Below are 26,591 nucleotides of genomic sequence, written 5' to 3'. Positions count from 1 at the left end.
AAGAGAGAACACATTGAAAATATACAAATACAACGCCACAACAGGCAAATTGCCCAACGAGGTGGCTGACTTAAGAACATCATCATCATAGGGATTACTTTTGGGAGCTGAAACGCTAAAATGAAGTGTGTATGGTGGAATAAAGATGGGGAGGAAATCCCATTATGTTTTAAATTTAGCACTTTATTTCAACTCAAATTCTGTTAAATGTCCAGGTGCGGCACATTTTCTAAAACTTATTTACCGTTTTTAAAATTATTATGTGTGCAAAAAGTTATTTTTGTCATTTTCAATCGTGGATGGAACGAACTGTGATTTGGCTGAATAACCGAATACCGAGTATTTGGCTAATATTTCGGCAAAATACCGAATACTCAGCGGCCGAATATCAATTTCCTTAAAATTTATCACAATCACAAATAAAATTGGTATTTATTGGGAATTTCAAATGATTGATATTTTGGATTTTAATTATGCAATTTACTATTTAAATAACTATTTAAAAAACTGGTAGTTGAAAGATTTTTATTGCTGTGATACTGACAATCAAATTTAACGATAATATATTGTTTAAATATTACTTGGAGAATCAATTTTTTCCAACACTTTGTTGCAATTTTGCATCTAATCAAGAAAATTCAAACCATTGTTCACTCGCAACTGGCAATGAATCATAAAATTTACGACTTATTTTCGTATTTTTCCCCTTTAGATGGTTTTTTCCCCTCTTGCCTCTTTCAGTAGCTCAATACGAATGTCGTCTAGGTACGTTCTTCAGTCAGTGAAGTTGTGTTGTGTATACTGTGTAAATCATGCTCACTTCCACCTTATTGCAGTAGGATTTTATTTTCAGTTTAATGTTCTCCTCATCCTAGAAATTCACCCTGACATAACCTCTTTCACCTCGAAAAGGGACACATACCACACGATAAAATATAATTTTTAATTTATAGGGAAAATAACAATTAACTTAATAATTTTTTTAATTAGTTTGTTGCGCTTACATTTACACAGATATTCGGCCGAATACCTAAGCATTATTCGGCAAAACAGCTGAATAGACAAAACACCGAATAGCAGTCAAATATTCGTTCCATCTGTATTATAAATATTCTAGTGAACCAATGGTGAATGACCAATTCACAAATATTGAGAGGACTAATCATTTTCGTGATTATTCAGACCGAGCAAATACAAAATAACAACTTTAACCCAAGGACAAAGAACAAGTTCTGTTTTGTTACATGGCGCAATAGAAAGATGAAAATAGAATAAAAAATGTGTACCACAAGAGATTAATAAGCACACTTTTAAAATTTCTATCTCTATCTCGAGACTCGTCTTGCTTTTTCAGAAACAAGTAAAGTAAAGAACAGGTCAAAAAACTTACTAGGATGACTGCATATCCTGTAGCTCCGACAAAAAATCCCTCTTCTGCCTCCGATACTTCTGAAATTCGCGATTGACTCTCTCCAGTTTTTGACTGATGTCTTTTAGCTTCTTTTTCAAATAGGTGACTTCGACATCTTTCTTGTCGACGAGTCTTTTGTTTTTCATTGCTGCATGACATAGAAGCTTGATGTAGCGATCGATGTCCTTGTAGTGTCTACCCATCTCGTCGTTGCAGGACATCCTGTACTGTTGAGGTTCGTCTTTCTCTGCGTCCAGCACTTTAGATGCGAGATTTCGATACTCCTCATCGGTGACAAGTTGAGAAATGTAGTCTTTCATTATCGATTTGAATTGTTTCATGCACTTCTTCATTTCAGATATCAAATCATCCGACGAAAACATTGATAACTGATACGATATATTGGATGTCCTCAAAGAATCCGTTTGAGTTTCCTTGACTGAAAGACTGCCACTTACATTATTGCTAAGTTCGTATAGAGCTATCTTCAGTTTCTGTATCTCTGTTTGCATTTCGTCACACTGGAAACTCTTCATTGACAACAAATGGTCTTTCTCTTTTATCATGTTTTCCATAGTTTCAGATTTGGCCAAGAATTCTTTTCTCTCCGTTTTTCGTTCCTTCAAAACTCTATGCACATATTTTCTCAGTTTCAAAAACTCTTTCTTGTTCTCCTCGAGTTTATTTTGCAAATTTTCAGTGATTTGCTGCAATGCAGAAACTTCTTCTTCCAGGATACTACACTTCTCTTGTAATTTCTGAGACGTTACAGAAGTGCTTTCTAGCAAGATATCCTTCTCGGAAATAAGTCTCTCTGCACTGGATAATTTATTACGTAGCATTTGAAGTTCTATCTGCTGCAATCTATTAGTTTCGGCATCTTCCTCTCTCATTGAAGATGAAAAACCTCTGGAGCCAGCTTCTTCTCTAGCTAATGAGCTCCTCAACTTCTTTATTTCAGACTGCAGCACTGAGATGTTCTCTTTAAATGAAGCTTCGTTCAATTTTAAGCGTTCATTTTCACTCTCCAGGGCACCCAGTGATGTATCATAATTCGTGAGCAGTCGCTCCAGGTGTTCTTTCTCAGTTTGAAGGTTACTGATTATGTTTCTGAGAGTCACTGCATCCGTTTCCAAGTTTTTGCACTGTGCCTGAAGAAGTGATACCTTTTTCTCTTCTGCTGAAGGTCGAGGCAGATTTTCAGTCTGTCGTAAGGAACTACTTTTCCTTTTGGGAGATTTACGAATCACACTCTGACCCGTGTCGCGTTCTGTGGATTCAATAAGACCAGCGAGAAGCGAATCGACAGCTCTTCTATCAGGATTCATACTGATCATGGCTTGCTCCATAGCCTCAATTTTCATTTCCAAGGTCCTGCACCGATTTTCTGCTTCGTCTAAACTCTTGCTATCGGAAAGTTTTATCGGGTCTTCAACTGGAGATTGTCCATACTGAATCACGATGTCGGTTTGTGTATCAGAATCTTTCACAAAACCGGACATGCGGATTTGATCCTGTTTGCACTTGGGACATAGCAATCTCTCATCATTTTGGAATGCATGTAAAGTGCTTCTGAGTTCCATACGCAAAGCTTCAGATTTCTCCAGATCATCTTCACTTTGCTTACAACTGTCTTTCAAATTGCTGTTCAATTTTTCAAGCTCTTCTAATTTTTCGGTCAGATCAGCAACATTAGATCTCAATGACAGATTTTCGTGTAGCAGTGACTTTTTTTGTTCTTGCAAGTTAGCAAAAGATCCTTTGTGTTTTCTCCACTGTTCACTCTCTTCTATTACTTCTTTGGTAAAAGCCGGATTTGACTTATATGCATCGAGTTGCTGTTCCAAGTCTGTGACGTTATTTTTCAAAAGTGTATTTTCTGCTTGGACTTTTATCAACTCCAGTGATGCAGAACTGTCAGCATTTTCCTGTTTTTTCCATAATTCTGTAATTTCCGATTTCAAGGCCAGATTTTCATGCAACAGAGAATTCTTCCGCGCTTGTAATTCATCAAGGTATTTCTTTTGATTTTGCCATTGTTCATCCGATTCTGATCCTTGTCCCATTAGCACTTGCTGATTTTTGTAGGCATCAAATTGACTTTCAACATCTGAAATCTTATCCATCAGAAGAATATTTACTTTTTCAACTTCCATCAGCTCGTGTGATGATGATGCTTGATTCAATTTGTATGCTTCAAGTTGATTTTCCAAGTCTGCGATATTTTTCCTCAACTCCCCATTTTCTGTTTCAACTTTTAAAAACATCAGTGCATTGGCACTTTCTGATTGTGCATGCTTTTCAAGTTCTTCTTTCAAATCCATGATTTCAGATTTCAAATCCATGATTTCAGATTTCAATAACAGATTTTCATTCAACAGGGGATTTTTCAATGCCTGTGATTCTCCAAAATACTTTTCCTGCTTTGACCATCCCTTATTTGATTCTTTTGCTGCTAATGCTCCTGCTAGTTGATTCTCGAGGTCAGCAATCATATTTTTCAAGCGAACATTTTCTTCTTTGACTTTCATCAGTTCCTCGGATGAAAGCTCGGAAGCGCTGGCAGGTTCTTTCAATTTTTCCTTCGTATCTGCAACTACAGATTTCCGTGACAAATTTTCGAATAACCGAGAAAAGTTTTGTTCGTGTGTCTGTTTCTCAAGTTCTGAAATCCTGTTTTTCAAAAAAGCATTCTCTTCCTGAATTTTCACCGAGGCATTGAATGATTGCTCATACTCTTTCAGCCCGTCTTTCAAATCTGAAATTTCCGATTTCAAAGACAAATTTTCCTGTAACAAGGAGTTCTTCTGCTCTTGTAATGAATCCAGAGATTCTTTGTGTTTTCTCCACTCTTCATCTGCTTCCTTTTCCCTTCTTTTGAACGCTTGATACAGTTTATATGAATCAAGTAGCTGTTCGAGATCTGCAATTTTATTTTTCAAAATAGTATTTTCTTTATTGACAGCCATCAATAACTGTTGCGATTCAAGTGCTGCAGTCCTAAGTTTCTGTTCATACTCTTCCAATCTTTCTCTCATGTCTGTGATTTCGGATTTCAAAGACATGTTTTCCTGTAATAATGTACGTTTTTGTTCTTGAATGTCATCGGCATGATCTTGGCACTTTTCGTTCATTGCTGTTTCTGCTTTGGGTGATAATTGCAATTTGTATTCATCTATTTCCCGTTGGATGTCTGAAATCCTGTTCATCATCAAAACATTTTCTTCTCTCGACTTTTCCAATTCCGATTTCAGGGTTACTGATGATATAGATGGTCTTTCTCTTTCAGTTAAGAGACTTTTTTGCATTGCAAAATACTTTTCTTCCATTATGTTCATGTCTTCATCCCTTTGGTCACTGTATTCCTTAAGGGCTCTACTTTCCTGTTGAAGTTCTTCAAGTTCTTCTTTCATGTTAGCAATCTGAGATTTCAATGTCAGATTTTCATGAAATAAAATGTTTTTCTGTTCTTGTACTTCATCAAGATGTTCCTTGTGTTTTTGCCATTGCTCTTCTACTGCTGCTCTTTCTTGTGGCAATTCTTGACGTGATTTGTAATCATTGAATTCTCGTTGGATATTTGAAAGTCTGTTAATCAAAATCGCATTTTCGATTATTTTTCTCATCAATTTAGATTCAAGACCTTTGGCGGGTATAGATGGTTTACGCTGCGCTATGGAGGTTTTCCTTTGCAATTCATTACATTTCTTTTTTATGTCATCCAAATCATTGTCTCTTTGATCAGAATACTCCTTAAGAGCACTATATATTTCTTTAAGCTGTTGGAGCTCCTCTTCCACATCGCAAATCTGCGACTTCAACGATAGATTTTCATGTAACAAACCGTTTTTCTGTTCTTGTACATCATCGAGATGCTGTTTGTGTTTCTGCCATTGTTCGTTTGATAGCGTTCTATCTTCTAGTGATGTTTGATGCATTTTGTATTCATCAAATTCTCGTTGGACATCTGCAACCTTGTTCATCAAAGCAACATTTTCAACATTTTTTCTCATCAATTCAGATCTTAAATTGTTCAACTGTATCGGAGGCGTCTGTTGTGCTGTTGAAAGTTTCATCTGCAATGTATTATATTTATCTTTTATACCTTCCAAGTCCTCTTCTCTTTGATCGTAATACTCCTTGAGAGTGGTGTATTCTTGTTTTAGCTGTTCATGTTCTTCTTTTACATCACTAATCTGTGACTTCAACGATAGATTTTCGCGCAATAAAGTATTTTTCTGCTTTTGTATTTCATCGAGGTGTTGCTTGTGTTTTTGCCACTGTTCATTTGCAAGTGTTTCTTCTTCTTGTAATGCTTGATGCAATTTGTATTCATCGAATTCTCTTTGGACATCTGCAACCCTGTTCATCAAAATAACATTTTCAATATTTTTTTTCATTAATTCAGATGCAAACTTTTGTGAGTTTATAGAAGCCCTTCGTTCTGTGATTGTGACTCTCCTTTGCAATTCATTACATTTTTTTCTCGAGTCTCCCAGATCTTCATCTCTTTGGTTGAAATACTCCTGTAGATCATTTTTTGCTTGTTCGAGGGCTTTTAGTTGATCTTTTACATCTTTAATTTCTGTTTTCAAAGATATGTTTTCTTGAAATAATTCCTCTGTTTTTTGTGCTTCAGGTAATCTATCAGCATCATCTTTTGTGTACGAATCCAATTGATGCTGAAGATTTTTATTCTCTACTCTCAAAAGACTATTTTCTTCCCTAAAATTATTCAAGTCTAAACTCAGCACGTCTATCTCGGACATCAAATGAGCATTTTTCTTTTCCAGTTTTTCCAGTTTTATATTGAGCTCTACTGCATTCCAAGTAGGTAGGTATTTATGGCTTGATTTATATGCATCCAGTTCATGTTGAATGTCTTCATTCTTGGTTCTCAAAAGAGCGTTTTCATCATTCATTTTATTCAAAGATGATTGCAGTTTTCTTATGTGTTCATAATTGGCTGGTTTTACAGAAGTTTCTCCATGAATATTCAGCATATCTTTGTCTTCAGGCTGCTCAAAAAACTCTTTGAATGAATTCCCCATTTGTTGAAACTCTTTCAATTTTTCCGCCATACTTTCAACTTCGGACTTTAGAGACAAATTTTCAGTCAATAACGAGTTTTTCCAATTTTGTAGCTCCGCGATATGCTGTTTAAGTTTTTGCCATTGGAATTCGGGCACTCTATTAATTATTTCATTCAGCAATCTCACCACATCCAATTCACGTAAGTTATCCATATATTTGGTCTTTGACAAAACTGCATCCTCTTTCACTTGCTTCAGATGCATTTCGGAATCCGTGAGAGACAATTTTTTTGATCCCAGCATATTTTTAAGCTTTTCCTTGTTATAATTAAAAAATTCAATCTTCGCCTTATAATTCTCATTTGTTTCTTGTAGAGCCTTCAAATCTTCCTCCTTCTTATCACAGCAGTCTTTCAAATAATCTCTGAATCGTTCAATGTCATTCACCTTTTGTTCCATGGCGGAGTTCCTTAATTTCAAAGATAAATTTTCATTCAACAAGGAGGCTTTTTCTTCTTTGAGTTTAGCAAGATTTTCCTCAAGGTTCTGATATTGGGCATTCACTTCATTCCGTTGCTCTGTCATTTTTCGCTGCGATTTCAATGCATCCGATTGGAGGGCATCATATAAAGCAGTTTTTTCTAGCAATTGTTTTTCCAACGAATTGCGTTCTTTCCGAGATTCCATTAATAGCGCATTCACAAAAGCAAGTTTTTTCACTAATCTTAATCGAGTTGATTTCGCTTGCTTCAAGCTGTTTCTACATCTGGCATGAATATCTTCATCACTGCTAAGTGATGCTGCATCTTCATGTTCACTTGGTTCACTGGGTTCACCGCGGCGGCGTCTCTGCGTGAATAGCAATATTTTCATAGCAGCAAGCTTCAGTTTTCGTTTTGCAAGAGCCGAAATGGATTGGTTTTGCTTTTTTTTAAAGATTTGAAATAGATCTTCATCTGAAAGAACATCCTTTTCTGCACCGCTGCTTGGCATCTCGTGGGTTTCACAACTAGCGGAGAGCAAAGATCGAAATGCATTCAACTTTGTTTGAAGATCAGAATTCTCACCCTCAAGTAAAGAGTTTTTCTCCTCAGCAGCTGTGAGTTTCGAATTGAGAAATGCGAATTGCATTTTTCCAATAACTGCTTTTGGACCTTTCAACTCAGTTTCAAGATTTTCAATTCTAGCTAACAGATCTTCACACAATCTCTCTTTTTCGATCATTTTTTCTTGCTCAGCTGAGAGTGAGGATATAGCAGAATCCAATTCTTCAATGAGCTTTGCATTATCTCTCACAAGAACAGAGTTTTCTTCCGTATACTTTTTGAGTTCTTGTTCACTTTTTGCATTTTTGTCCTGAAGGCCCTCAAGTTTCTTAGACAACTTTTCGTTCTCTGCCTTTAAGGACAGATTTTCATGCTGCAGCAAATCTTTTTCCTCTTGTATCCCATGAAGTTTCAGCTGAAAACCATCCAATTTTTCCCTTAACTCATGTGGTTCTACACCTGGCACTTTGCGTGATACTTCTTGCAACAGGTCATATGCAATCACTTTGCACTTGAGATCCGCATTTTTCTTCAATAAATCAATATTTTCTCGCATAACTCTCTTCAGCTCCAAGTCTAGCTTTTCTTCTGATGAAGCGAGTGTCCTGGATTCCGCTTGCAATTTACTGATAGTATTATTTGATTCTTTTACGGTTTTTTCCAAGTTTTCGTTCCTTACTTTCATTGCTTTCAATTTCACTTTTTCTTCATCGCTCATGTTTTTCAAATTATCAGAATATGCCGCATCTTTGAGCTGTTTCAATTCTTTGGAAATTTCTCCATTCTCAGATCGCAAAGACATATTTTCATTGTACAGTGAGTTTATTTGTGATTGAACCTCATTAAGCTGCCGTTTGCAGTCATCATATTTAACTTCTAGGTCGTGAGGTGGTATCACAGACACTCTCGATGATACATCATGTAGCAACTCTAATGCAACCAATTCACATTTGAGATCGACATTTTTTCTCATTTGAGTCACAGAGTTCTGTCTTGATTTATTGAGAGCAGATTCAAGCTTTTCCATCTCTGCTGAAGCTTGCTGTTTTTGCTTTAAATGCTCACGGATGGCAACATCATTCTTTACCTTCAGGTTCTTATATGATTCCTTTAAAGATTCTAGTTCTTTCCGGCACTGCTGGTATTTATAAAGAAGCTCCGAATCACCTTGCTCAGATTTTGCTCGGAGCATTTCCATCTCAGCAGAAACAAATGATTTAAATTTTGAATATTCTTCTTGCAATGTATTACGATCAGCCACTAAAACGGCATTGTTCAAATTGATTTCTTTCATTTTATTCTCACTGCTCCTCAATTTATTTTCACGTTCCATCAATTTATTCTCACACTCCTTCAATTTGTTCTCGCTGTCCTTCAATTTTTTCTCGCTATCTTTCAATTTTTTCTCGCTGTTGTTCAATTTGTTCTCGCTGTCTTTCAATTTTTTCTCGCTGTCCTTCAATTTGTTCTCGCTGTCCTTCAATTTATCCTCACTGTCCTTCAACTTCTTGTTACTTCCATCAAGTTTTCGTTTCAGGTTTATAATTTGATTCTGTAGCGTGCCCCCTTCATCATCGGACATGTCTAGCTGGGTATCTTCTTCCTCTTTGCCTTTATATTTTTGCAACATATATTTCTGAGCAGCCAAAAGCAACTTTTGTTTCATGCAAGTAAGTCTTTCTTTTCTGATATCCTGGCGACACTTTGAATGCAAATCCTCCTTAATTTTTTTCTTGTCAACATCTCTCTCATAATCCTCGCCAATTTTTTTCTTGTCAACATCTCTCTCATAATCCTCGCCAATTTTTTTCTTGTCAATATCTCTCTCATAATTCTCGCCAATTTTTTTCTTGCCAACATCATAATCCTCGCCAATTTTTTTCTTGCCAGCATCATAATCCTCGCCAATTTTTTTCTTGCCAGCATCATAATCCTCGCCAGTTTTTTTCTTGATAACATCATAACCCTCACCAGCTTTTTTCTGTCCAACATCATAACCCTTGCCAGTTTTTTTCTCGCCAACATCATAATCCTCTCCAGTTTTTTTCTCGCCAACATCATAACCTCTGCCAGTTTTTTTCTTGCCAACATCATAATCCTCTTTCATATTTCGAATTTCATCTTCCAATCGGTTTTTCTGCAGAAGTAAAGAATCTTTTAATGTTGTTTCATCTTGAAGTTCAAATTCTAACCTATCGCATTGAGTTTTTCTTTCCTCGAGCTGAGATTCCAATTCGGCCGCTTTTTCTCTCAACCTGTTGCACAGGCTTTTTGAGATTATCAAGTTCAGGTGGCACTGATAATGTGGGTCTTCCTGATTGAGAGGTCTTTGGAAAGAAATTGTACTTTCGGTCAGATCAGTGACACTTTCTGCCATTTCAATATTGGATAGTTCTTTGGATGCATCATCTTCCAATTGCTGCACTTTTGTTTGCATCGTGTTCAGAGCTTCCCCTAGATGTTTTGCCTTCTTTAAAGCAGATTCTTTTACATCGACCGCCTTTTGAAGATCATTTTTTAGTTGTGAGCATTCTTGTTTATATTTCTGTGATTCTTTCTTTGCTGAATCCAAATCTGAACTTAACTTATTACATAATCGTTTTGATTCTTCCAACTCTATCTGGCAACTAACATGAGCGTTTCTGGATTTCGAAGGTAGCTCTACAGCAGTAAGTTCCAGTTCTGAGCTTTCCAGAGTTAAGGTCTCAATCTTTGATTTCAATCCATCAACCACTTTTTCCAAATGGTTCTTTTTGTCTTCGACCAATTTTTTATCTTCAACAGCATCCAGAAGTGTTGCCTGCAGCTCACTGTAAAGTTTCTTCCATTCTTCGAGCTTTTGTTCAGATGTGCAAAGTTGTGCTTCCAATTTCTTACGTACTTTTTCGCCATTTTGAATATTCATTTTGCACTTTGTATGATCTTCCAGGTCTGAAGTATCTTCAAGATCAACTTTTGTTGTCACAGTATTCATATACTCAGTTTCAATTCTCACTAGATCTCTGTACACCTTATACTCAGTTGTTACTTCCTCTAGCTGGTGACGCTGAGCAATTATTTCATTTTGCATGTCTTCTTTCTCTTTCATAAGTAATTCTTTAGCTTGTATTTCATATTCAAGTTCTTCTGCGAGAGAGTCTGTCCGCGGCACATCGTACTCATAATATTCATCCTCAAAATCTGTATATAGAATCTGGTCGTCATAATCTTTTTCTTCCATTTCGCTGTATTGAACTGCACATTTCTGTTTCATCTCTTTCAACTTGTTTTTGGTTTTCCGAAGTTCCTGCTTGATCCTTTTACATAATCTATCAACAGGTTCTTCGTGAATTTGCGTGAGTTCAGCACCGGAGAGACTGAAATCTCCTCTCTCTGGTTGTAGAATTCCACGTACTGCATTTTCCAGCTGTTGATATCTGTTCCTTGTTTCCCTTAGCTGCTCCTTAAGATTTATCACCTGATAATCAGCAAGTGCTGTCGACAAAAGGTGACAGAGCGACTTTTGATAGAGGGGAATGACTGGAGTCACAGCCAAATTATCGTCAGCAGATGCTTGTTTCCCGGTATCATGCAATATGTCATCAACTGAAACGGAATGCTGACGACATCTTTCCTTCATCATATTCAATTTTTTTGTTAACTCTGTAAGACGAGATTTCAACTGGGAAAGCATTTCATCTCCAGGTGTCCTTAAGAACTTACACACAATGTTATCGGGAGCACTGACGTTGAAACTCAACAAAACTTTTTTCTGGCCTTTGCGGAAAGAAAAAACATTTCCATCCACATTTTGGTAGTGCGCGATTTGTGGTGTATCAGGTTGTTGGCTATATTCACTTTCACCGCTGACTAGAAGACTCCTAGACTCATCAGAATCAGTGCGGACAATAAACTGTTCAATTGTATTACTGTCTTGAATTCTGAAATTTCTTGATTCAGTTTCAAGATCTCGAACTTTTCGTCTCAGATCCTCACACAGTTTATCTTTGTAAGAAACCTTCCCTTTTTCGGTTTCGAGTAACGCCATGAGTGAATCCAATTCCTGCTGAAGGCTTGCGTTTTTTTTCATCGACAATGAGTTTTCTTCTTCGAGTGCTTTATTGTTATTCGTCAGCATTGCTTTATCTTGCATGAGTACTTTTATTTGTGCGCCAAGATCTGGAGAATTCATTGTGAGCACGTCATATAGACTATCAACTTCATTTTCAAGCTCTTTAACTTTGACACATAGTTCATCATTTTTCGATATCAAAGATTCATTTTCTAGAAGCACTTTCTCTTTCTGTTCTTGAATCTCTGTAAGTTTTAATTGAAACTCATCGTATTCTTCTTCTGAATCATATATTCTCATTGCTGGTGGTTTGATTCTTGTCAGAGTTGTTGAACCTTTTTTTGAGTCAGAGAAAGAGGCTCTCGACTGCTCTGACAGTTGCTGAAATAGCATTTTTTAGAAAAATATGTTATGAATGACACCTGAAAAAATTCTTTTATTGTTGTAAAATTTTTCACCATCAACATTTAATGTGTGAGTGCTGTAGAATAAAATTTAGTCCACCATTGTGTACATTCAAAATGCCTAATGACATCACATCAAAAAACTAACCTAAGCTCTTTGAAGTAAGGTAATAGCTCCTTTTGCATCTGGGGGATCAACCGTGAGTTGATCTTTGATAAGAGAAAAAGTCATATCATAGCTTGTCAGTGCCGTTTAAATACAGATCTTTTGCATATACCAGTAGTCTTCTTATGATTAAAAAAAAAGCTGCCATGCAAGAAATTCATTTCAGGCCGGATTATGCTGGGGTAAATGCGCGAAATGGACAAAAAATTGTGGGGCAACAATTGTTCCTGGGCCTCAACAATCACTTTCGGAATGTATATTTAGTTACCATGTGGTTCCCTAGCAATGCGTTTCAGACAAGGATATGCCTTTACAATGGTTTGCCCCTCCTTTAATGCTGCCAGTATTATGTGTAATAGCTTATGCCCTTATAATGGTTTTTGTCACTTTTTCTATCGTCCCAGTAATGAGGCTTTTTGAATAGACGTCATAATCACCATCAGCATCACTTTTAGGAACAGGCAAAGGATGATCCCCATAGAAATTAGTGTTAAAATTGCTGATTTCACTTTAGAAATGCAGAAATTTAGTGGGGTTTTCCGCCCCATCAATAATTTTAAAAATTATGGTGAATTCTGGATTTTTGAAATATATTGAGTTTGCTTAGAGATATGAAAAGCCCACAAAATTAAATATGGAGTAATTAGCCGGATCTACTTTTGAGTTAACCAATGCAATAACATTGCATGGATTTCAACCTTTTATTTATATCTTCTCGAGCATGAAAATTAATGTCTCCGTATTGTCTCTTTTAATATTCAACTGCATAAACTCATATAGTTTAGGATGTTTGAAAATTAATTATGAACCCGTAAAGTACATCGAAGGAATTCCACAGCTTTAATTAAGCATTTTTTGAAGCAGAAACAGGCAGATGCATAACTTGCAAATTCAAGGGGGGGGGGGATCGAAATGCCTAGCGCTCCTTGAAAAGGGAAAAATATATTAATTTCTACGTTTCTTTAATCTAGATTTGTTTCATGAGTCGCGCGGGAAGTCTCCATATTGGTTAACTTGGATACGATTTGCATGTCCCTCAAAGAAAGAGGGAGATATCACGTGATCCAAAAAGCCTCTCATTAAAGAAACCCCGGGCAGTGCCGGGTATTATATCTAGTAAATGAATAAAAATCAAACCTCAGCAATGGAAATAGGTTCCAGTTTCATGTCTGCAATTTTTTTTCCATCCCAGCAGAACTGAAATTCCGGTTGCACAGTTGCGTTCTTCCTAAATTTCAAAATTAGATTCTCATAAGGATATAGCATTACAGTAGGCACCGCTTATTTTAATCACAGAAAATGTTATCATTCTGGTATTGTTATCACTTTTCCGAAGTATAGAATGGGGACCAATATCACATAAAATGGGAAATAACCAGGACTGTGGTTCCATTATCAATTTTTTTGGTCGGAAAGTTTTTTCATATTTTGAAGCTAAGGTGATTCTTAGGCTTGTTTTTATTATTATTATCAGTTACTATTATCAAACTTCAATACTATGTAGGAGGTCAGAAGGTGTCCCCCCCCCCCTTGAAGACAAAAATTTCCGTACTTCTTAATTCGCAATGCCCTTATCGGGCCCGTCTTTAACACTCGATAAAGAAAATTACCTTATACTAATAAGATAATGTCTACATTAAATTATTCTGGAGAACACTATTTATATATATATATATATATATATATATATATATATATATATGCATATAATACTCACACAGCTTCTTTCAGGTTGAAATCATCGCCAACAAAACCTCTCATGCTCAATTTGGCATACTGAAAATATGAGGAAATGCATAAATTGATGATGACACTAAGAAATTGGAATATACCAATAACTGTGGAAATGGTTAGACAATTCAAAACATAATAGTACAAGAAAAACTTGCATTCGTTTGGATATAAAGTGAAACTCCTATGTAATGATACTCAAGGGATTAGAGAAAAGTGTCGCTATAAAGGAGCTATCGCTATAGCTGTATTACAGAATTCCCAGTAAAATCTGCTTCATAATTTCCCTGGCCGAAACTCAAAAATTTCCCACACTTTACCTGACCAAACCGGAAGAAAAAATATAATTAAAAATCTCTACCTTCTAAAAATTTTGAGTTTTCTTTCTTTTCCCCCTTCACATAATTTTTCCCTGTTTTTTTTTTCCATTATATGCATAATTCCCTGACTTTTACCAAATATTTCACATTCCTTCTGACTTCTCTCCCCTCGACCATTTTTCATTTCCCTAACTTTCCATAAGTTTCTGAGAACCCTCTATTAACACTATAAAGTACATCGGGATCAGAGAGTAATATCGACATATAGGCGATCATCAATATAGAGGATATAGTTATATAGGATTTTTCACAACAAATTTATCTTCAATCAATATAATGCAGTTATTACTCCCTTGAAGTGAATGGTGCGACATTCTACGATACCACGAAAATCACGTGCATATTTACTGGAGGGGGCAGGGCTAGCTATAGCCCAGAGCAACAAGTTCAGAGAATGGATAGCCACACGAAAATTAGACTAGAATTGGAGGATGGCAGCAAAATTTGTATAGCCCATGGGTGGAAAATCCAAAAAAAAACCGCCCGTAATCCGATATAATCTGCACAAGATTGTTCAGGGGATGTTGAAAAATGTACAGGTTGGGCACAAATTAGTTGTACAATTTCACAACTGTATAATAATTTGAAAGATTGTAAGGTACCAGTTTAATGGCATTCGAGTAGTATTCCATGTTTGCGGATAGATGGTGTTTTTCAGTGGCAAGGCAACTTCTCATTTGAGTGGCAAAATGAATAGATATAATGTCGGGATTCGGGTATCAGCAATCCCTCATACTGCGCAGACCAGGGACCCTCAGTGCACGGCCCACAAAGCTCTTTGGTGGCATGTGTGTAGTATGAGCTTAGTGGGTTGGGAACTTCATAGAAATATCAAATGTGACCCTAGCCTAGGCAGTATGAGGATTTGCTGATCCCTGAATCCTGACATTATGCCCATTCACTTTGACACTTAAATGGAAAGTTTATGATGATTTGCTGATCCCTGAATCCTAATATTATGCCCATTCACTTTGCCTCTCAAATTAAAAGTTGCATCGTCACCCAAAATCACCATCTATCCACAAACTCAGGATGCATCGCTACCGTAAACATGGACTATTTTGGCCCCGGGGGTCCTTCTTTGTCTCAGGACAATAAAATAATAAAACACTCTAATTACTGCAGAAAACCTTTCTTGACACTATTTTCATTATTACCTAGAAAGAAACCACAGAAACTAGTTCTGAAAATAGTTTTACATAGTAAATATAGTATGTTTCATTGGTTTATCATTTTGAGGAAAAGAATCACCACTGGGCCAAAGCAGCCCCTGTTTATGGTACATAATTGCCATTGAGCTGACACCGTGCAACTAATATTGTGTAAATTATTATTCAGTTGGGAAATTGTCCTATTAATTTTTGTTCACCCCGTATTTTTGGGATGTGACTTCCAGAAAGTGTGTCGTGGCACTTTAAGATCTCGCCAAAGTTCCTCATCAAGAAGAAAGTGTCGTGAGGTATTTTAAATCCTATAATCTCATTCTTAAAAGTATTGTTAATGCAAAAAGGTTTTGGAATCCCTACATTAATGGTTCGTATAAATAAGGGTGGGATTCTTTATTTCAAAATGAATTTTGTTGTCGAGGCACAATTGCGTAATCAATCAACTGATTCCATAATACCATTATTAATTAGCCATAATACCATTATTATTCTAGATTATGAATATTATGTGATTTATAGCTGTGATTTACTTACCTCTATCATCATTTTTTGATAGTTTTTCTTTCAAATTTCACCTTTTCCTCTCGTCATATGGACTAATGCAATACAGCTGCCATGTATAGACATGTATCACACATTGGCGATTTAAAAAAAATGTATTTGCCTCTTACCGGGCAGTCTTATATCTGCACTCAAGCTTTGGCAAGGGATCTCCAGTCACTTCGCGAAATGGCCAGCCAATGTCCGAATTATTTCTGCAATTTGGACTTTGGCCGGTCATTTCGCGAAGTGGCTGGAGATCCCTGGCCAAAGCTTGATGTGCTGATATAAGACTGCCCGGTAGGAGGCTAATACATCTTTTTTTTAATCGCCAATGCGTGATACATGTCTATACATGGTACTATACTCTTGGCCAATTTGTGAAGTGACCGCCAAAAATTGGTCGGAACTTGTCTCCTAAACATTTTGATTGACGCCTATTTTTTTTATTTTTTTTTTTTTTGAGTTAATCAAGCCCTAGAAAGTAACAGTAAAAAAACTTTCTGGTGGTAAATCAAATTTGAATCTGAGAATGACTTAATAAGTCTTATAGACTTATAATGCAGTGCAAACGCGAGTTATAGACACGCAGGTATACGCGAAATAAGGAAAATCTGCAGAGCCTTTAAATTTGATAACGATATGGCATCGCTCACCAAGTCCCTACCAAAAAAAACCGCTGCAACTAACTTTTCCCTAATATTTCCATAAATCATAACAATGGACTATTTAACGAGCATTTGTACCGCAAAAAAAAAAGATTTTAAGAGTTTTTCTGATGTTGTCACTGAACATCTGAAGCTCCTTCCTTTGTTAAGCAATGTACAAATTCTACTCATATGCTTTGGCTCCTAAATTGAGTTTTGGCTCCTCTGTTTTTCAGGTTTGTCAAGCCTTACTATGTTGAACATATTTGACAGGTTTAATGTTGTCTACTCAGACAAATTTATTAATTCTTCTTAAAACCCCCCAAAAAAAAGAATAAGATACATACGACGTCTGCTCTTCCTTTATGGATATCCGAACACTGTCTCCGAGCAAACAAGAGCCATTTCAAGCAGTGGTTTTCTGCATGAAGTCTCTTGATAGCCTTTGTGAGAGGAAAAAAAACATGAATTAATAACTAGATCCCGGATTTATATATGCACTAAAAAAGTAGCGATTTCTACGCTAATTTTTGTAAAATTTCTACTTCAACGAGTGCTGATTTCAGTCATGTGGTGCAAACAAAAGGCTAAATCTCTCCTCAACTAAAACATCGATGTGGTTTGTTGCAGGCTCTTTCGACAGCTGGTGGAATGGACAGAGTTTTTGTAAATTTGACCGTTTGTGACTAAAAAATATGTTTATGAAATTGGCTGTCGCAGAATTTTGTTGACAATTCGATTTCGCACTCTGTCAATCTCTCAGCACTTGTAGCTCAGCATTAAACCTAGATATCTTGATGGAATTGGTGTCACCTATAGGAATTTTTTTCCCGCTTTTTTCAAATACAGTCGAATCCCATTATAGCGCTCTTGATGTCGCACTTACCATGCTTAGAACCAGAAATTTTCAATGAACAAATATTTCATTTCTAGGCATTACACTTGTTAAACGGTGCTTCAATATGATGCCAAAACTTGTTATAGCGTCGAAATTCTCAGAAATAAATGCTGGCGTTAAATCGGGGTTCGGATGTATGTGCTTATTTTGCATGTAGGTATTTCAGAAACTTCACAAATTGGGGTTTTCTTTCATACTCGACACATTTCCCTTCTATCCACCATGACTTAAAAACAGTTACAGATAGGGCAGTGTTGCTTGGGCATTTTATGCTCCACATGGGCTCGTCCATCACAACCATCTTTCATTTGCCGACTTGAACCATGTTATATCACAAATGTAATATAATATTACCTTGTAATGTATATTACCTTGTCATAGCACATAATGTAAATAACTAGTTTTTGAGTCATGACAATCTGTAGGCTTTTATAAGAAAAGTGCACCGATTTTTCAACAGGCATACAGTGCAAAACCTCCTATGCATTATCACAGGGTTACTTGGCGCTGAAAAGGTTGGAAACCACTAGTACGTGGCGGTGTAACTTTTCAACGGCTTGCACGACATGAATTAACACGTTATACCATGTGAAAAAACATCAATGTTAAAACCAAATTAAATATCACTAGAAAATTGTACTTACGTCGTCCATGCCACCACCCATGACATGCATATACGGCAGATGCAAGCCAGCTGCGAAAATATAAAGAAAAATAATCAAATGTCACCTAAAAATAATGAATGTGAATATGAGATGACGAAAAATAATATATGATAAAAAGATGATTTTAAATATGCCCTGGAATAATAATGATAACAAATGATATATAAAGTGGATCTCGCTTATAATGTGTTTTTCCAAAAACCATCGTGAAAAAATGTTGTAAGCGGGAAAATACTTTAAGCGGAAAATCTTAATGACAATTCCTTAGAATTGAGACGAGGTGGGGATCCAGGGTGATACGATTGGAGGGACTAATAGTTTGACCATCCCGTATTTCGAGGGGACAAAATTTCACCCATATCATTCCGCTCTTAGGGGAGGAAGGGAGGAGCAGTGGTTTCCATCCCCTAACCTGAATCTGCACCTCAGCAAAGGCAAATATTGCTGAGCTGCAAATGGAGCAGAGCCAGATAACTTCAGAGTAAATAAAGTGAGGGCAAACATCTTCAGCTTTCAATAGAGTGAAGGCAGACATCTTCAGCTTCAAATGGAGCGAAGGCAGCCATTTTCAGCTTCGATTGGAGTGAAGACAGACATCTTCAGCTACCACTGGAGTCGGGGCAGGCGGATACAGGGTGATGTGTCAGAGAAGCAGCATATTGTGTAGGTACAACGGATCATCCTGTATTTTACGGAGCAGAAAGCCACTGTGTGGTCGTGTGATCATAGTGACGCAACACAGGCATAACGCATCCCCCCCCCCCCACGGCACTGAGCCTTCAAGTGCAGAAAGGGCCTCATGAAAATGAAAATGCGATATGGTCAAACAGTGAGTATGAGTTTAGACAGTGAGTATGTAAATTGAGTAGCAGGTATTTCTAGCTAGGTGGGGAGGGGCGAAAAAATCATTTTCCTCGAGGGGGCCCGTAATGCTCTTAAGATGGCCCTTTAGTGACGGACTCGTGTCAAGGGAACCTGGGTGCTAGCCCCACCGATGACAAGTTGGTGTTCAGCCGAACTTCGAGGCGCGAATACGAGCCCATCTCTTCGTTGGAGAAAGTCTCTCCCCACAGAGACCATCAGGCCCACAATATGTTTGTACAAACACTACAAGCAATCAATAAAATCATTGCACTTCACTCATAGTTTGAGGAAAATAGGTAGCGGCACTAACAATTCCTGCACAGCACTGGATACACAGTCAAACTGTTGCGTACACATGCACACACTTCCGGCACAGCTCACATTCGGTAGTAAATTACTCGTACAAGTACTGCAAAAAAAAGCTAAAGATTTCGCACACGTCGGACTGCTATATCCAATGGCTACAGCTGAAATGAACGACTTCAGACATCAAAGCTTCTCGCGGAGGCTTTTCTGCTACAGAAGCTGTTGATTAGGTACAGACACACACTTCCGGCATAACTCACTCGGTAGTAAATTGCCCATGGCGATAGACCGTAGTTGTACTCGGTTTGAAAGAAAGACCATACGTCCCATGAAGTTTTACTTATTTTTGGCCGTCCTGTCGTTTTGATCAGAAACACCCACGAAGAAAAATATTAGGGGGGGGGGCTATATATATATATTTTGCTTTTACATACGAAATTCAATGGTGTACGCCGTGGAAAGAATGTGTTCTTACATTGCATGTTCATGAATTATTTGGTGTAGGGCGGGGGTGCACAAAAAGTATTGGGAGATACGAGTTGGGGGGCCTCACCTCCCACCGCCTATAGCTTTAACGAATACGTGTGTTGTTAATGTGTACATGGATGGGAGCAGAGTCGTACGTGGGTGGACATAGGGAGCTCGTCTCCACCAGAAGACAATCAAAACCTTCAATTACGTTAACGGCAACAAGACTCAAAATTAGGGAATCAGGGTGGGTGCATAGTCGGATTCAGAGAGGAGCGATGGAGCGATCGCCCCCTTCTATTCAGTGAAAAAATACAGTAAAGCTTTTGCCATCAGCGAGAGTGCAGAAGTGATCATTCGTCCCCTACCCCTTTCTCCGCACTCTCGGTGATTCACCCTCCCCCCCCCCTTTCTAGTATCCTGTGTCCGCTTATGGATGGGTGGTACCATAGGCGTATGGGGGAGGCGTCATCATTCGCTGCCAGCAAGCCAGTGGGCAGATTTTCAGTCTGAAATGGGGGGGGGGGGGGGCAGCCCAAAGCACCTCTTTGCGTAGTGACCAAGGATATTTTTATTCAGGCTCAGCAGGAGCAGGGCCACAACTAGGGGGGATCAGGAGGGTCTCGTGCCCCCCGAGGTGGCACAAATTTCATTCTGAAACCTCTCCTTCAACATTAAAAGGGGACGTCAAAATGCGAGCTTGCCCCGGGTGACCAAGCATCTAGTTGCGGCCCTGAGCAGGAGAATACATGCACCGATTTTTCGACCTATTCATACTCGTCGATAATAAACCTGCATTACAAAAAAAAAAAAGCGATAATGGTCTCACTTACCTGTGCCCATGGAAGGTGGAACATCCATGACTGCAGTCGTTTGATGAGGTATCAAAGGATTCTGACAAAAGATCATAAATACTATTGGTTACGAGGAAACGCATTTTAAAGCATTGTTAATCGTCACGTGACCCCATCTACATGTACATATGTTACTGCCAAAGAAGTTATAAGAATTCAAGTTGGGGCTTTGTTCAAAATGCGTGAAAAACCGCGATACTTGCAAAAAAGTCGGAACAGCCAAATGATGTGAAAATACGGGAATGTCCCGGGAAATACGGGGTGTACGGTCACCCTAGTCATATGGAAAACATCTGCCGAAGTTGGCCACTTCGCGAATTGGCTATCTGAAATTGTTAACCGCGCTCATTATTGTCAACCGCTCTTTTGAACAGAGTGGGAGCCATTTTCTGGTTTGGTAGTGGCTATCCGAAATTCAGGCTTTTGCCGACCCCTATATATTGATCCCTTCATATCCCTATATCGATCCATGTGATTCAATGTCATCGCCACGTTGGAGTATTTTTTGTGATACTTATGACAAAATTTATTATTATCCCTAGCTGGTCATAATTAATTATGGTTTGCTACGGCAATCCTTACGATCAAATGAATCTGAATATTGATATCTTGGTGATCCATATATATGTATATAGGGATCGTCATATAGGGGAAGGCCAAAACTAGAATTTCGGAAAGTGGCCGGATCAGCAGGGCCGGCCAGCTCGCGAATTGACCGACTTTGGGCTTTGGCAGTAACATATACGGTATATAGGAAATATATGCATATACCTACATATCACACTCGTCCTTCAATATCCTCTGGGTTAGTCCGAATTATGCCATTTTCACCGGCTTCTTTTTAGTGAATTTTTGTGTAAAAAAGAAGAAAATAACGTAATATATATGGTGGATCTCTGGCCCACCATATTGTATAACCTGCCAGCCTCTCATGTTAAACTGTCAGACCCGTGTTTAGGCTGGAACAATCCGAATACAGCCCCAGGGCCCCGAGCCGAGGAAGGGGAAGCCTCAAAATTTATACTTATTTTGCATAATAATAATTACCTTTTCAAGAGACTCTAGGGAAAAATCGGCCCCGAGGTGTCGAGAAGGCACACACTACGGCCCTGTAAAATAGTCATCTGTCTGTAGAGCTTGGGCCTTGTACGGTAGAGGGAAAAAAAAGCCTTTCATGTGGGAGTCATGACAAAGCTGTTCATTGGAGGACTCGTGATGATTATATTTGTTTTATTAATAATACATTTTCATAATTACAACATTTCTTCGTAAAATTCGTCTCTTGGGAAGGATGATCACCGACCTTCTGGATTCAGCCATGCCGTTCCAACACCATCTATAGCAGAAGGTTTCCGTGCGAAGCACCTGACGTCACTGGAGAAAGCCATCTCACCTACAGCCATTGGATGTACTACAAAAAAGTACAAAGATATCGCATGCGTCGGCTTGCTATATCCAATGGCTATAGGTGAGGTGACCTTCATCAGTGGCGTCACGAGCTTCGCGTGGAGGCATTCTGCTATAGATGGTGTTGGCCTTGCCCAGGGTTCCAAAGATCGATTTCATTTGTGCAACCCTTGTTCGTTATAAATTTAGTGTTTTTATTAAATCCAATTCGATAAGTAGAAAAGATCTCCCTCCTGTGTGTATGTGGATGAGGGTAGAGGAGGGGGGGCCCTGGGTAAGACGGGTGGCACGAGAAGAAAATAAATCCGAAGGGGGTGTCCCCATGGTAAAAAAAAATTGTGAAATACTGGTTTAGACATCTCTGGGCCATAACCGAAATCGCGATACATTTAGTACTAACTTTATTGAAAAACTCTGGACTAAACACATTTAATACATCTGAGTACAAATTGGTATGGACCGGACCACGGGCTGAAACCATGGATAGCCACTTACCCAAGCAATTATCAGCTGTCACTCAGCAACTGCATTTCTCAGGACCCTGATGCTGAAGTTGACCGAGTCGGAGAGGTACTGTGCCCTCGTTAGACACGGATTACTATGCTTTTGATTTTGCAACAATATGTATCAATTAATCCATGAAGACCCTTCGGTATTTAATCCTCTGCAATGGATGTCGAGATATTCTCGTTGGAAATACGCCGCCACTGTTGATGCGGCCTCTCTGTTGAGTACACGGGTTTCTTGTTACCCGCGTTTGTATTAGTAAATCGAAATTTTTCGAAGGAAAATTGCAAAATTTACGGTAAAACCTCTGTTTTGCGGACAAAAACTTTCGCCCGTAAAAGACGGGTGACTGGGTGACTGTCAATCAGGGATTTGAAATGCATAGTTTTATTATACAAGGGAAAATAATATTATTTGGCCGTAAAAGAGGGGTGTCCGTTAAGAGGGGTTTCATTGCACCTCGTATATCGGGCGAACACTGGGTCCTGGAATCAGGTCTCCGGCTCGGTTTTAGTATCATCTGGATTGTTCTCAATGAAGTGGTCTTTTCGATATACAGAGAGAGTCCCGTTTTCCAATTTTCAACTTTTCTCCATTCAACCTCATTATGTGACGATGGGGTAATACAGAAATACGGGTTTTTTGCCGCAAAATACTTGAGCCCGTCCTTATACAGAAATTATCGATCAGGGTGTTCTTAAGAACGTTACGGGCCCCCGGGCAAATTGATCTTTCTGAGATCCTCTAACTGACTAGAAATGATAGTTTGCCAATTTTCATGTTTTATCTCAAAAATCTCAACGAGATCTCATTATCATAAAGGTCATTCTGCACTTCGCGAACTCGGGCAGTGCCCGGATGGTCCCATGAGTTAAGACGGCAGTGTTTGGTATCTTAAATAATACAGGAAACATTTATTGCGTTTTTGAACACAATAACCAATCCCTTGAAATATAAATGATGTATCTAAGGTCTGCACGTTATTTGGATACTTTTGGAAGTAGGCTTCTATTATAGGTGGTTCGCAAGTAAAATGCGGCAAGGAGAGTTGAGGATTCACCCTGTATATACTGTACTTCTTTGCGATTGCCATGCGGGGGCCTCAATTGCATAGGGGCTTCCACGTTAAGATCTGACACAATGATGTATGACAATAAATATGCTTTTTAGAGGTGGTGGTGCCGCAGCCCTCTTTCATTTTGCCCTGGGGCTATGTTGCTTCTGAGACTGCCGTAGGGACTTTTTTTTGGATTAAATATTCAAACACTTGTTTAAGTTACGTAGAATAGCCTCATTATCATCAAGGGTTCCTCGGAACAGCCTTATAACTATCAAGGATTCAGCAAGAAACTTTACGTTGGAAACCCCTGTGTTCTAGGTCACTCTTTTAGTCATTCTCATGTCACTCTTTTAGTCATTCTCATGTCACTCTTTTAGCCATTCTCATGTCACTCTTTTTAGTCATTCTCATGTCACTCTTTTAGTCATTCTCATGTCACTCTTTTAGTCATTCTCATGTCACTCTTTTTCCTCGCTAACGTGCTTGCACACTCATTTGTTCACTCACATGCTTACAAATTCTCTAGGTCAGTCGCTCAGTCACTCACTCTGACCCGATTTTCACTCTCTAGGCAGAAGCGAATTTATACTTTTACTACCCGTGAGCTATTAAAAATTTTGCGACCCACACATTCCTCAAATTTGCCACCCTGGGGCCCCCTTCCCCCGTAAATACGCCGTTGATTATACTAATATGTTTGTTCGAAGAAAAAAATAAAATATATATGCAAACATTGACGAGGAAAACATTTTTGCAACACTTCCGCTTTCACTTTTTAATACGAGGGCGGAAGCCGAAATCGGAAGAAGTTGCCGCTCGCCAACGACTCAGTTCCGCCATTCGATTCCACGAAGTGAAAACTCGTCGACTTATTGGAATTATTCAACGACGTGTCGTTGAACAACAAATCCGCGGATGGTTCGAATGGTGTCTTGCGGTATTCCGTTCCGATATTTCCGTCTCCCATCGGCTGTTTGGCTCGTCAGTTGCTTAGTCGAAGTCGTAGTGAGTAAGTGGAAATGTATTATCATAGTACAGTCGAATCCCGTTATAACGAACTCCGAGAGACCGTAGAAATCACTTCGTTATAACGAAATTTCATGTTGTTTGCATTGTTCCTGTGTAAACTTATTAGAGGGATTAGAAAAGTGTTCGTTAAAACGAGATTTTCGCTACAACGGTATTCGTTAAAACGGGATTCGACTGTAATTAATAGAGCTCGGGATATAAGCGCTGAAAAAATGGCTAAATATACACTAAAATACCGCTTAAATATGCACAAAGAAAAGCTTAAATATGCACTAAAAACTTCAGTTAAAAATTCCGAGATATGACACGATGATATGATCTAATAATGCTAAAGTATGGGACTAAAAATGAAAAATTTCATAAAAAATTTTTAAATATGCATTTAAAAATGCTGAAATATGCATAAAAAAGAAAAATTTGTTCTGAAAATTCTTCAGTATATCCTATGGGAATATGCGTACGTGAAATGAAACAAAAAATGCATTTAAAAACGCTGAAGTTTCCCAAAAAAGGGAAAATATGCCCAAAAAATGAAGGAAAAAAAACACGGATTTTTGAAAATGCAAAAAATATCTACAAAAAAATTGCAGAAAAATTAAAAGCAAAATATGTAAAGAAATTAAAAAGTTACGCGGAAAAATGAACAAAAAAATGCCATAAAAATAGAAAAAAAAATACACTTATCAAAAGCACTGAATTAAGAAGCGTAAAGAAAAATGCGCAGTAAAACTGAAAACTACCGCATAGAGCAACAGGCCTACACAACGGTATACTATTCAATCATCACACTTCATACATAGTTAGAAAAATTGATGGCAGATGCAGCACTGCACATAACAAACATTACACAGAAACAAACTTCACGGAAGGTTCGCTACATGCACGCACGCACACACACATTCCGACATGTACCAATTCGTTAGAAATTAGAGGAATATGGACGAGGTGCATGTCCGGTTTAGTAGTAGTAAAACTGAAAAATATGCGCGAGAAATGAGAAAACGTGGATTTAGAAATGCCTAAAAATGTGACCTAAAATGGTGAAATATTTTCTTGATAAAAATTAACGAAATTTGATTAAGTTTTAAGAATAATCTTGAAAGTTTTAAGTAAAATGCGAATTAATAAAAAATGTGCTACAAATATGCACTTGTTCTGAAATTTGCATTTATATGCAGTAACTGTAACAGGATCTAAAATATGCGATTGCATATGTACTTATGCATTTGCATATTATCCGGGCTCTAGCAATTAATAGAGCTCGGATATTTTATGACAAGGCATATTTTTTTCTGTTTTGGTCATTTTATTACCCAGAGTAATAGGCATTTTCTTCTAAAAAACGCAGTACGTATTCAAACAATGCCTCTATCTTTAAAAAAACCTTTGTTTCTAGCGGTAGCCAATTTTTTGTCTGCGAGGTTGACCCCTTCCCCCGTGCTATGTTTCTGAAGGGGAACCTTGAAAAGCATGCCAAGCATGTGCAAATGATATCATATTCAATTGAGCATACTCTTTCATCATATCTGAAGGCTGGGCCGTAAATAGGATCCTTGTGAAGACGGACAAACTTGATTTTGCTGCCATCGCCACCATCACTGTAAAACTTTGTGACAGTGTTTTTAACATTATGTTTTGAAGTAAAAATCATTTTTCAAATTTTAACCCTGACGTTTGTCGCTCTCTCAAGATTGCCACCGGGGCCAATTATCCCCCTTCGCCTAGTTTCTGGCTCTGCCTGAAGTTGAGTGTTCAAAGCGTAAAGGAATTTCTTCCGAGAGTTTGGTGGGAATATTTTCATCACCGATTACTACTACAAACTACTTAACCGTAAATGCATCTCGTACACATTCCTTTACGGAATTTTCAACGAATAGGCACATGCACTGAATGTATGGGAATCTAACGTGAAATTTGTTTCTGTGTAATGCTAGTTATGTATAGTGCTGCCATCTGCC

General features: G+C 38.1%; 1 protein-coding gene across 1 annotated transcript in view; it reads left to right on the top strand.

Moving 5' to 3' along the window:
• Positions 1–24,433: 24,433 nt before the first annotated feature.
• The window catches only part of LOC149084741 (complement factor B-like), a 28,802-nt gene continuing 26,644 nt past the window's right edge, over positions 24,434–26,591 (top strand). The window contains exon 1 of the mRNA XM_089235175.1: positions 24,434–24,613. Coding sequence (XP_089091301.1) covers positions 24,520–24,613 — 94 coding nt within the window. The 5' untranslated portion in view covers positions 24,434–24,519. The remainder of the gene's footprint in view (positions 24,614–26,591) is intronic.

This window comes from Pholcus phalangioides, unplaced genomic scaffold, assembly GCF_987345545.1.
Source record: "Pholcus phalangioides strain wild (caught in Gottingen) unplaced genomic scaffold, Ppha-v1.0 ptg000008l_1, whole genome shotgun sequence".
In the NCBI taxonomy this organism is placed as follows: Eukaryota; Metazoa; Arthropoda; class Arachnida; order Araneae; family Pholcidae; genus Pholcus; species Pholcus phalangioides.
Note: the sequence above shows the minus strand (reverse complement) of the source record. Positions and strands in the feature narration are given on the sequence as shown.